This window comes from Symphalangus syndactylus, chromosome 16 (genome assembly GCF_028878055.3).
Source record: "Symphalangus syndactylus isolate Jambi chromosome 16, NHGRI_mSymSyn1-v2.1_pri, whole genome shotgun sequence".
Taxonomy (NCBI): Eukaryota; Metazoa; Chordata; class Mammalia; order Primates; family Hylobatidae; genus Symphalangus; species Symphalangus syndactylus.
The window spans coordinates 46,633,747-46,646,396 of record NC_072438.2 but is presented as its reverse complement, the minus strand read 5'-3'; the positions used below and the strand labels follow the sequence as shown (position 1 = coordinate 46,646,396).

General features: G+C 38.9%; 2 protein-coding genes across 3 annotated transcripts in view; one reads left to right on the top strand and one right to left on the bottom strand.

Annotated features, from left to right (window-relative positions):
* PDS5A (PDS5 cohesin associated factor A) overlaps positions 1 to 12,650 on the top strand; it is a 176,315-nt gene that overhangs the window by 52,831 nt on the left and 110,834 nt on the right. For both annotated transcript variants that reach the window (XM_055246433.2, XM_063619784.1), the window contains exons 3-6: positions 5,987 to 6,190; positions 7,292 to 7,378; positions 8,205 to 8,302; positions 11,660 to 11,786. In XM_055246433.2, the coding sequence (XP_055102408.1) occupies positions 5,987 to 6,190; positions 7,292 to 7,378; positions 8,205 to 8,302; positions 11,660 to 11,786 (516 nt within the window). The remainder of the gene's footprint in view (positions 1 to 5,986; positions 6,191 to 7,291; positions 7,379 to 8,204; positions 8,303 to 11,659; positions 11,787 to 12,650) is intronic.
* On the bottom strand, positions 376 to 1,468 carry LOC129465063 (elongin-C-like). The gene is made up of 3 exons (XM_055246751.1): positions 1,415 to 1,468; positions 677 to 803; positions 376 to 506 (listed from the first exon to the last, which is right to left on the bottom strand). The coding sequence occupies exons 1-3, from the start codon at positions 1,466 to 1,468 to the stop codon at positions 376 to 378; spliced, it is 312 nt and encodes a 103-aa protein (XP_055102726.1).

The following is a 12,650-nucleotide window of genomic DNA, read 5'->3' as shown; positions in this document are numbered from 1 at the left end:
GAGACGGAGTCTCGCTCTTTCACCCAGGCTGGAGTGCAGTGGCGCGATCTTGGCTCACTGCAGGCTCCGCCCCCCGGGGTTCACGCCATTCTCCTGCCTCAGCCTCCCGCGTAGCTGGGACTACAGGCGCCTGCCACCGCGCCCGGCTAATTTTTTGTATTTTTAGTAGAGACGGGGTTTCACCGTGTTAGCCAGGATGGTCTCGATCTCCTGACCTCGTGATCCGCCCACCTCGGCCTCCCAAAGTGCTGGGATTACAGGCGTGAGCCACCGCGCCCGGCGAATAATTGTTTCTTAACAATTCTGTGAATAGACTTTGTGGTCCTTCTTTTCCATGTGGTGCCTTCCGGGGTCACTTTTTTTTAAAAAAACAGTTTATTTTAATTTAATAACAATCTGGGAAGTCTGCATCAGCAGTTCCAGTGCAATATGAAGTGCAATTGGGAATTCAGAAATTTCAGTGGAACCATTAGTGTAGTGAATCTTGTAGGTAAAATATATGCATGCTTTAACTTTTATTTTATTTTTCTAGAGGTAGAATTTTGTTCTGTCACCAAGTTGGAGCACATTGGCATGATCATAGCTCACTGCAGCCTAGAACTTCTGGGCTCAAGCAGTCATCTTGTCTCAGCCTTCCAAGTAGCTGAGACTGTAAGTGCCAGCCACCATTCTTGACAATACATACATACTTTTGATAGCACACATGAACAGACCTCTCTAAAATTGCCCTCAATTTTTTCATTCTCAGCAAACTGATCTGGGTCACTCAACATGGTTTTGGTTTTGGTTTTGGTTTTGAGATGGAATTTTGCTTTTATCACCCAGGTTGGAGTACAATGGCACGATCTTGGCTTACTGCAATCTCTGCCTCCTGGATTCAAGCGATACTCCTGCCTCAGCCTCCCGAGTAGCTGGGACTACAGGCACCCACCACCACGCCCGGCTAATTTTTGTATTTTTGGTTGAGACAGGGTTTCACCATGTTGGTCAGGATGGTCTCGAACTCCTAACCTCATGTGATCCACCCTCCTCAGCCTCCCAAAGTGCTGGGATTTTAGGCATGAGCCACTGTGCTTGGCTTCAACATGGCCTTTTGATTATTCCTCATGTTAGTGCATGTTCTCTTTTTTCTTTTTTTGAAATGGAGTCTTGCTCTTGTAGCCCAGGCTGGAGTGCAGTGGCGTGGTCTCAGCTCACTGCAACCTCCGCCTCCTGGGTTCAAGTGATTCTCCTGCCCCAGCCTCCTGAGTAGCTGGGATTATAGGCACACACCACCAGGTCCCGCTAGTTTTTGTATTTTTAGTAGAGACAGGGTTTCACCATGTTGGTCAGGCTGGTCTCGAACTCCTGACCTTGTGATCTGCCTGCCTCAGCCTCCCAAAGTGCTGTGACCCACCGTGCTTAGCGCTGCATATTCTCTTTTTACAATAAATTCATGACCATCTGAAGATACCAGTTTGACGTACATGGCATCAGGACCTTCACAGCCACCACAGGTTTTCTCCCCTTCATTGTGTGTGTTTATGAAGTTCTACTTCGCTTCTACAGGGTCACTCTTGTGGCTAAGTTTAGATGGCAGCTCAATTAGGGCACCTTAGTTGTCTTCCACGTAGTCTATGTGATATACACAGCCTCTGTTTTTTGAATAGTCTGGGATTCCTAATAGCATGGTGGGTACATTCCCATAGGGGCATTGCAATCTCAATGTACAAATGCTTATCAGGCCTGTTCTTGCATCAGGCTTGCTAATGTCTCTTTGGCCAAAATAAGTCACATGGACCGGGCACGGAGGCTCATGCCTGTAATCCCAGCATTTGGGGAGGCTGAGGCAGGTGGATCATCTGAGGTCAGGAGTTGAAGACCAACCCGGCCAACGTGGTGAAATCCCGTCTCTACGAAAAATATGAAAATTAGCCAGACGTGATGGCAAGTGCCTGTAGTTCCCAGCTACTCGGGAGGCTGAGGCAGGAGAATCCCTTGAACCTGGGAGGCAGAGATTGCATTGAGCCAAGATCATGCCACTGCAGTTTAGCCTGGGCGACAGAGCAAGACTCTGTCTTTAAAAAAAAAAAAAAAGTCACCTGGCCAAATCCAGAGTCATTGTGGAAGAAGACTATATAAGGTATCCATATGAGAAGGCATTGTATCATAATCAGCCTCCAAGATAGCCCTGAATGATCCTTATTTCCTTGTATTTACTCCCTTGTATAGTCCCCTATGACACTGAACAGGCTGACCTGAGTAACGGAACAGGCTGTGGTAGAAGTGACAATGTATGCTTTTCAAGGTTAGGTCATAAAAGACTGCCACTTCAGATTTGCTCTCTTGGATCTTGCACCAGGGGAAAACCAACTGCCTTTTCACTCGAGCTGTCTAGAAAGGCCCATGTAGTGTGGAACTGAGGCCTTTCAACAACAGCGAGTGTCACCTTAGAACCATAAGAATAAGTTACCTTCAAAACACACCCTCCACGCCCAGTCAAGCCTTCAGATAACTGCAGCCTTGACCAGGTACAGCCTCTTGAGAGATTCCAGGCCCACACGACTTAGCTAAACCACTTTCCAATTCTTCAACCACATATGATAAATACATGTTATTGTTTTAAGGCACTGAGTTTTGGGGTATTTTGTTACATAGCAATAATTTAAAAAAAATTTTTTTAGCCTAGGCAACATATGGCAAAATCCCATCCTACAAAAAAAAAAAAAAAAGTACAAAACTTAGCCAGGTGTGGTGGCGTGTGCTGTAGTATCAGCTGCTCGGGGCTGAGGTGGAAGGAACTCTTGAGCCTGGGAGGTGGAGGTTGCAGTGAGCTGAGATTGCGCCACTGTACTCCAGCCCAGGTGACAGAGCCAGACCCTTGTCTTGAACTGCTGGGCTCAAGCGATCCTCCTGACTTGGCGTCCCAAAGTGCTGGGATTACAGATGTGAGCCACCACGCCCAGCCCTTCTCTATCTTTTGCTTCACAAACCCTGATTCTAGTTTCTTTGGATTTATCTAATTTCTCAAGATGGAAATATAGATGATTGATTTTTCATTCTTTCTTTTGTAAAATACACATTTAAGATTATAAATTTCCTTTAAGTACAGTGGTAAGTGCATCCTATGAGTTTTGGTAGTTCATATTTACATTATAATTCAGTTCAAAATATTTTCTCATTTCCATTATGATTCCTTCTTTTATCAGTTATAGTTCCCTAAATATTTAAGGAAGAAATAAAACCAGTCTTACTATCACACTTTTGATATACAGTGTTAGAAAAAAAGAGGGATCACTGCTTACTTTGTTTCAAGCCAGTATAATTTAGTACTAAAACCTGATACGGTTGTCTTAAGAAGTTATAAGCCAGTTTCTTTCATATAATTACAAAGAAATAGAAATAATGTAATATAATACCTTAAAATGTTATGACCAAGTTGTCTTTATTTTAGCAATGCAAACTTGGACTAAAATTAGTAAAATTAGAATGCAAACTTGGATTAAAATTAGAAAATCAGCCATTGGGATTTACTACATTAACAGAATTAGGGAAAAATATTATTATCTCAATATGTATCAAAAAATATGCAATAGCCCAGGCATGGTGGCTTATATTTTTTGTTTTTTGGAGATGGAGTCTCATTCTGTTGCCCAGGCTGGAGTGCGGTGGCACAGTCTTGGCTCACTGCAACTTCCGCCTCCCGGGTTCGAGAGATTCTCCTGCCTCAGCCTCCCAAGTAGCTGGGATTACAGGTGCTTGCTACCACGCCCGGCTAATTTTTTGTATTTTTAGTAGAGATGGGGTTTCGCTGTGTTGGCCAGGATGGTCTCGATCTTCTGACCACGTGATCTGCCCGCCTTGGCCTCCCAAAGTGCTGGGATTACAGGCATGAGCCACCTCGCCCGGCCCTCAAAATTTTTTTTTTTAATTAGCCAGGTATAGTGACACATGCTTGTAGTCCCAGCTACTTGGGAGGCTGAGGTTGGAGGACCACTTGAGTCTGGGAGGCATAGGTTGCAGTGAGCTGAGATTACTTCACTGCACTCCAGCCTAGGCAACAAAGCAAGTCCCTTTCTCAAAAAATAGTAATAATAATAAAATTTTACACTCATGATAAAAAATCTTGGCAGAATAAAAATATAGCTTGAATATTTGACAGTGGCGACAGATTGTATTAGGGTTCTCTTAGAGGGACAGAACTAACAGGAATACACATACACACACACACACACACACACACACACACACACACGCCCCTAATAGGATATGTATAGGAGATATATGTATATAGGATATTAATGGGATATATATATATATATATATATATATGTTTATTAAGTATTAACTCACAAGGCCCCACAATAGGCTGTCTGCAAGCTGAGGAGCAAGGAGAGCCAGTCCGAGTCCCAAAACTGAAGAACTTGGAGTCTGATGTTTGAGGGCAGGAAGCATCCAGCACGGGAGAAAGATGTAGACTGGGAGGCTAGTCCCACCTTCCCTTTTCACGTTTTTCTGCCTACTTTGTATTCGCTGGAAGCTGATTATATTGTGCCCACCAGCTTAACGGTGGACCTGCCTTCCCCAGCCCACTGACTCAAATATAATCTCTTGGCAACACGCACACAGGCACACCCAGGTTTAGTACTTTGTATCCTTCAATCCAATCAAGTTGACACTCAGTATTAACCATCACACAGATTAAGTAAACTATGATTTATAATTAGAGAATAATTTTTAAGATCTGAGGAAATTACTGTGATTTGATACATAAAGAATTGTAGTTATTTGCATAATTACAGAGAAAACAGGCCAACATAAAGTACACAAAAATGTGAATAGTCGTTTCTGGAGTTGATAAATTATGGATTTTTCTTTTATTTTTTTCATGATTCTTTGCATTTTATAATGATTCCAAAGTGTGCATTGGTTAATTTTATAACCATAAATAACAGCAGGTTAATTATACTTAAATCTTTTAATTAGAAATACAACTGCATTAATGTAATTTTAAAATGCCTTTTTTTTTTTTTTTTTTTAAGACAGTGTCTCACTCTGTTGCCTAGTCTGGATTGCAGTGGTGTGATCTTGGCGCACTGCAGCCTTTGCCTCCTAGGCTCAAGGGATCCTCCTATCTCATCCTCCTATGCAGCTGGGACTACAGACACATGCTACCATACCCGCTAGTTTTTGTATTTTTTGTAGAGACAGGGTCTTGCCATGTTGTCCAGCCTGGAAAATGACTTTTTATTGTGAAGTGTAAAACTCATTAAAGCATGAAATGAAATAGCAATTTTAAGGAGCCTAAAGAAGGCACGTTTAAAGCCGGGCGCGGTGGCTCACGCTTGTAATCCCAGCACTTTGGGAGGCTGAGGCGGGCGGATCACGAGGTCAGGAGATCGAGACCACAGTGAAACCCCGTCTCTACTAAAAAATACAAAAAATTAGCCGGGCGTGGTGGCGGGCGCCTGTAGTCCCAGCTACTCGGAGAGGCTGAGGCAGGAGAATGGCGTGAACCCGGGAGGCGGAACTTGTAGTGAGCCGAGATTGCGCCACTGCACTCCAGCCTGGGCGACAGAGCGAGACTCCGTCTCAAAAAAAAAAAAAAAAAAGAAGGCACGTTTAATAATAAAATATAAAAGAAGCATAGTCAATGATGTTGCCAAATATCAAATGAATTTTATTGTCCATATAGGGCCAGGAACTATCTGGGCTAGATGTAAAATGAATAATAAGAGGCCTAAGTTCTTCATAAATGAGGTGCTGGTGCAGATAATGTGCCTGAGAAGTTGATACTTGTTTATGGGTTTTTTAGACTATCTGTTTCATGCTTGTGATCTTTTCTGAAATTCTTAAATGAAGATTTATAAAAAGTTGACTGTGAACTGTCTGGTGGCCACCGATTGCTAATGGAAATGACTTTTTTTTTTTTTTTTTTAAATCACATCCTCCACTGATTTCTAAATTCCAGGCGTTAATTATTTTGTGTTTTTGTACATTTTTACAGATGGTAGTGAAAACCTTTATGGATATGGATCAGGACTCAGAAGATGAAAAACAGCAGTATCTCCCACTAGCCTTGCATCTTGCATCTGAATTCTTCCTCAGGAACCCCAATAAAGATGTGCGTCTCCTTGTAGCATGTTGTTTGGCTGATATCTTTCGTATCTATGCCCCAGAAGCTCCATATACTTCCCATGATAAACTTAAGGTAAATACAGCCTTTTTCATTTTATTGTATTTTTCATTCACCGCTGTTCAGAAGGTATACTTTTATTTTTATATTTTACCTTTATGAACATAGGTTTCACATTAGTCTCTTCATCTTAAGAATATATCATAAGTTGCAAAATTATTCATTCAGTTAGTATTTCCACAAATGACTGGATTGGTTGGTTGGTTGATTTGAAGCATAGAAAGGTGTAGTTCAAAACTAGTCCCTGTATGCTCAAATCCAATTTTCTGGCTAATTCATCACAAAAGCCCAGACAGCTATGTTCCAAGAATAAAAAGCAGATTAATGATACTTTTTAAAATAATAGCATACCAGAATTTACATATTCATATGACTATTTTCCCCTATAAGTTATTCAGCATGCAAAACTATATGCTCATCTTGGTCGTTCTGCCTTTGTTCAAATGTTTGTGGAACTCTTAACATTGATCTCTTGAGGAGATTTTGTATTTTGAATAATTTTATTCTTGGCAAATTTTAATCCTGTAGACTGCTTTCTTTAAAAATAGTCCTAAAATCATTTTTTATTATATTGATACTACTGTGAGTTAAAACTTCTAAAGAAAGCTTATTAAGAAATGAAAGACTATCATCATGAAACATAGAACCATTGGACTAGTCTGTTGGCTTTTTTCACACACAACTTCGTAATCATACATCAACTTCAAAACATTGGCTAAAAATTACTATTTACTTGTAGGAAATAGTAATGGAAATACTCATATCCACCTCCTTAAAATGGAGACAGTTTTTGCCCCGATACAAGGTGGAGATAGTGAGTAAAGTGAAAGCACGATAGTAGAAGAAAATATAATGAGATATAGAGCCTGTGGTCCTCTCTGAAAGAGAAAGCCTAAAGATTTGTAGTTTATTTTTGCTTCTAGAGAGTATAATTTTATTTGATTAGATCTTTTGAATCATTTTGAATAATGGACTAGGCCAGTCCCAAGACATTCATCTAAAGGAGAATTTTCTTTTATTGTAGTTTGTACACAAATAATAAACTTACATACTATTAGTGTGTTGTGAAAGAAGAATATTTGTGTCTAAATTAATGTGTTTTATTTTTTTTAACAGGACATATTTTTGTTTATTACCAGACAATTAAAAGGTTTGGAGGATACAAAGAGTCCACAGTTTAATAGATACTTTTATTTATTAGAGGTAAAAAAAACTTTATTTAATAACTATTAACATTATTTCACATGATAGCAAATTCTTCATGTTAACTTTGTAATGTAAAATGAGTTTGTTTTATTCAAAGCCTGTAATAAAATGTCTTTTACGTTTCATAAGGAAAATATTACTTTATTTTTCTTCCTATCCTGAAGAGATAAGGTATATTTTGATGGAAAAACTTTAGATTATTTGAAACTATACCTTTTGTTTGTGTCTTTATTTATTTATTTATTTTTTGAGATGGAGTTTCACTCTTGTTGCCCAGACTGCCCAATGGCGCGATCTTGGCTCACTGCAACCTCCGTCTCCCGGATTCAAGCAATGCTTCTGCCTCAGCCTCCAGAGTAGCTGGGATTACAGGCATGCACCACCACGCCCGGCTAATTTTGTATTTGTTTCTCCATGTTGAGGCTGGTCTCAAACTCCTGACCTCAGGTGATCCACCCACCTCGGCCTCCCAAAGTGCTGGGATTACAGGCGTGAGCCACTGGGCCTGGCCTCTATCTTTCTATTTTTATTATTTTCTATTCTAAAAACAGATTTTTACTGCTTCTTAAATTTTGTATGTAAATATATCTACCAACTTAAAAATATTGAGTATTTTTCAGTTTGAGAAAATTGATGACATCAGGTATATATCTTTTTCAGGGTCAGAATATGTGATTAATTTAACACTTAAAATTTTATATGTTGAATCTTTATAGACTTTAATATGTTTCTAACTCTAAAAATTAATTTTTACTGAATTTTTTATTATATAACTATTCTGTATATATGTGTATAATTCAATAATTATTTTTGTTTATTTAAGAATTTAGCTTGGGTTAAATCATATAACATCTGCTTTGAATTGGAAGATTGCAATGAAATTTTTATTCAGCTTTTTAGAACTCTCTTCTCAGTGATCAAGTAAGTTATTTTTTAAGCATTTCTGTTTGTCTCTTTTTCTTGATTATGTATTCAGATGTTGTATACTCTACATGTACACTAAGATATTTCAGAGTTATAAGAAATTGTTTTCCTTAGAAAACTTAACATAAAGGGGAAAGTAAAAATTCTGTTGTCCGAACACTGCCTTTGACCTTATACTACCAGTTTTAAATTATGGTATCAGTTTACTGGTTGGCTCTTCAGTCCCCCAGTCTGTCCTGGAGGCCGTGGACCAGTAGAGAAGTATAAAGTGGTGCTCTTGTTTTGAAGGAACTTACTATCTAATAGAGGCAACCACATATGGTTGTAAAGCAAATCGTCTGAAACCTTAGAGTAATACAATGAAGTATTAAATTATGAGGTAGAAATTACGTATATTGTATGTACCATTAGTGCTGGGAGACGTAATAGCTCAGTCTTTAAGCTCACTAACTTTGACAACTTCTTATTCTAGACCTAGAAAAAAATCTTAAACATTGCCTAAATTGGCCTTCTCTTTATAGAAATAGGGAAACTAATCCAGAGTCAGGAAGTGTAGTGGCTTGCCCAAGGACCAGTTGCTGGACAGGAGGCTCAAATTCTGATTTTAGCCCATGTTTTTTTGGTTTGTGGGTTTCTTTATTTTGTTTTGGTTTGTTTTTGGTGTGTGTGGGTTTTGTTTTATTGTTTTATTCTGTGTGGGTTGTTTTGTTTTTTTTTGAGACAGTGTCTTGCTCTGTCACCCATGCTGGAGTGCAGTGGTGCCATCTCGGCTCACTGCAACTTCCACCTCCTGAGTTCAAGCAATCCTCCTGCCTTGGCCTCCTGAGTAGCTGGGACTACAGGTGTGTGCCACCACGCCCGGCTAATTTTTGTATTTTTAGTAGAGATACAGTTTTGCCATCTTGGCCAGGCTGGTCTAAAACTTTTGACCTCAAGTGATCCTCAGCCTCCCAAAGTGCTGGGTTTACAGGTGTGAGCTACCACACTCAGCCTGGTTTGTTTTTTGTATAGTAAATCAAGCACTGCTATGAGATGTGTTCTAGAGCATTACATTATATGCAAACATATCTCACATAAGTTTTCTAGTAGTCGCATTAATAGAAAAGTAAAAACAAGTGAAATTCATATTGATAATATATTTTATTTATTCCACTGTATCCAAAAGTATTTTCATTCCAACATGTGGCCCTCCTCATGTTTCACATGTTCACCAGCCATATGTGGCAAATGGCTTGCATATTGAACAGTACATTTCCAGAGTTTTCTGGAGATTTTAATGAATGCTATATCATATTTTCTTTTTCCTTAGATGGAATGGTAGGATTAGACATTATCCTGAAACAAACAGGAAAGGATCACTCCAGCTTGGCATAGGATAGAAGCTTGTAGAAAAATAGAATGAGAAGAAACTTCTGTGGCATTTGACTAGCAGTAAGCCGTTAAAGTAAATGATAGAACATATAAACCTTCGTGTTTGTTAGCTTTTGCTGCATTACAAAGTAACCTAAAACTTGATAGTTTAAGACAGCCACCATTTTATTTAGCTTGTGGTTCTGCTTGGCAGTTGATTTTATTTGGGTTGGATTTGCACCTGTGTTTGTAGTCAGTTGGCAGGATATCTGGTCAATATCTGGCCATTGGCTGAGGTGGGCTGAAGTGATAGTACTGGGTCACATGTCTCATCCACTCAGGAGGCCAGCCCAGGCCTCTTCATATGCTGACTAGGTTCAAAAGTAGCAAGAAAGGGCAGGCCTCACTGTGGAAGCACTTGAAACTGATTCTTGGCCTTATGTTTTACACTTCATTGATTTTTCATTTGTCCATTTGAAATTCTTTAAGAGGTACTAGGATGACATTTTCAGAAAAGCCTTCTAGTTATTGAAAGCATTTTAGATGAAACTTTTGATTTTCAGTATTGGTGAGTTAAAACTTCTAGTGGCAAGGATACAGCAATAATTGCTTATGTTGGCTTATGCATTTGGGGGTGTTTAAATAGGTTTTTATCTTAGTTTGAGGAATTTATTAAGACTTAAGGCGTGGGAGTTGAAAAAAGTCTGCCTTTATTATCATATACTTTTTTGTTTGTTTCCTTAAAATTTTATCACCTTTAAAAATCTGGGGCATGTAAGCAGAAGTGTCCTTTCCTTGAAATGGACGTGTGTGTGTGTGTGTGTTTTGAGACAGGGTCTTGGTCTGTCACCCAGGCTGGAGTGCAGTGGCACGATCATGGCTTGTTGATGCCTCGACCTCCTGGGCTCCAGTGATCCTCCCATATCAGCCTTCTGAGTAGTTGGGGCTACTCAGCTGGCTAATTTTTATTTTTTTTTGTAGAGACAGGGTTTCGCCATGTTGCCCAGGCTAAAATTGACATTTTTATTAGGCAGAATTTAATTTACTCTTGGAATCCTAGTTGTGTAAAGACTTAATTTATTTTAAAGGTCTTTTTTTCCTTTTCGTTTCCTTTTCGTTTCCTTTTCTTTTCTTTTCTTTTCTTTTTTTTTTTTTGATACGGAGTGTCACTGTGTCGCCCAGGCTGGAGTGCAGTGGCATGATCTCTGCTCACTGCAAACTCCGCCTCCCAGTTTCAAGTGATTCTTCCGCCTTAGCCTCCCCAGAAACTGGGATTCCAGGTGCCTGCCACCACACCTCACTAATTTTTTTATTTTTTGTAAAGACGGGGTTTCACCATGTTGGCCAGCCTGGTCTCAAACTCCTGATGTCAGGTGATCCACCTGCCTCAGCGTCCCAAAGTGTTGGGATTACAGGTCCGAGCCACTGTGCCCGGCCTTTTTCTTTTCTTTTTAAAACAAATGTGAATTGAACAAAATGTAATTTATTAGAAATTAGGTTTGTCTTTGTTTTTATAAAATACAACAGTACCTTACAGCTGTTGTAATAGTCAACAAAAGGAGAAAGAAAATAGAGCAGCCAAAATTTCTCTGCCATTATTGGCACTGTCCCTCAAGTGAAAATCCTTTAAATGTGAGATTGTTGTTTTATTTTTTTTATTTTTTTTTTTATTATTATTATACTTTAGGTTTTAGGGTACATGTGCACAATGTGCAGGTTTGTTACATATGTATCCATGTGCCATGTTGATTTCCTGCACCCATTAACTCGTCATTTAGCATTAGGTATATCTCCTAATGCTGTCCCTCCCCCCTCCCCCAACCCCACAACAGTCCCCGGAGTGTGATGTTCCCCTTCCTGTGTCCATGAGTTCTCATTGTTCAATTCCCACCTATGAGTGAGATTGTTGTTTTAAACTAGGAAGTTTAATTTCCTATTGGAAGCTTGAATTTTCTTCTTTTCCTCCTCCTGCTACTTCTTATTTTTTTTTTTTTTTTTTTATAGCAATAGCCACAATAAGAAGGTACAAATGCACATGCTAGATTTGATGAGTTCTATCATCATGGAAGGTGATGGAGTTACTCAAGAATTATTGGACTCCATTCTTATTAACCTCATTCCTGCACATAAGGTCTGTAAAGTATGAAAATATTGAAGGTTAATATTTAACAGTCATGCTACACATAAGAATGAACAATTGTTTTATGGCCATTTGCAATCCCATGTAATTGTTCCCATGACCATTCTCTACCTCAAATAAAATAAGTTAACATACATTAGTCTTGTGGCTATTATTTTTACAAAATATATTGATTAACATATCATGTAAGAGTTTCATTCATTTAAGTGCTGTTTTTTGGAAACTGAAAATGTTTTGTATTCACACAAATAATCTGAGAATTATAAGGGGTTAGGGGTGTTGTCTTTTTGATTAATTTTGTTTGGAAAAGAAATGTATTTCCTCCTTTTTAACATAGATGTGAAACATAGGAGTTTGGATTTCTTTTCAGAATCCGTATCGTACCTTTTTCTTAGGTACTCTCAGAAAAAGATATGGGCAGAAGCTATATGGTTAATGTTAAGAAGAAAAGGATGATTCAGAGGTGTATCATTCTTCCCCGTTTCCTTTTTCTATTTATCTCTACCAGATCCTCCTAAGAATCTGAAGGATTTGGCTGCCCTCAGGCTCCACCACTGGGCTCTACTCAGGCCTACCCCAATGTTGATATTTGCTCTCCTGCTCTTTTCTTCTAGTGGCTCAGTAACCTGTTATCAGACATTAGAGGAAAAATCTGTCCAATTATACTCATTCACAGAAAGATATAATTAATTTTAAATTCTTCTCTTGAGTCTAAATATTATTTACATTTTATTCAAATGTAGTTTATAAAATTCTGTAGTTTATAAATTTTTTTTTTTTTTTTTTTTTTTTTGAGGTGGAGTCTCGCTCTGTTGCCCAGGCTGGAGTGCAGTGGCGCGATCTTGGCTCACTGCA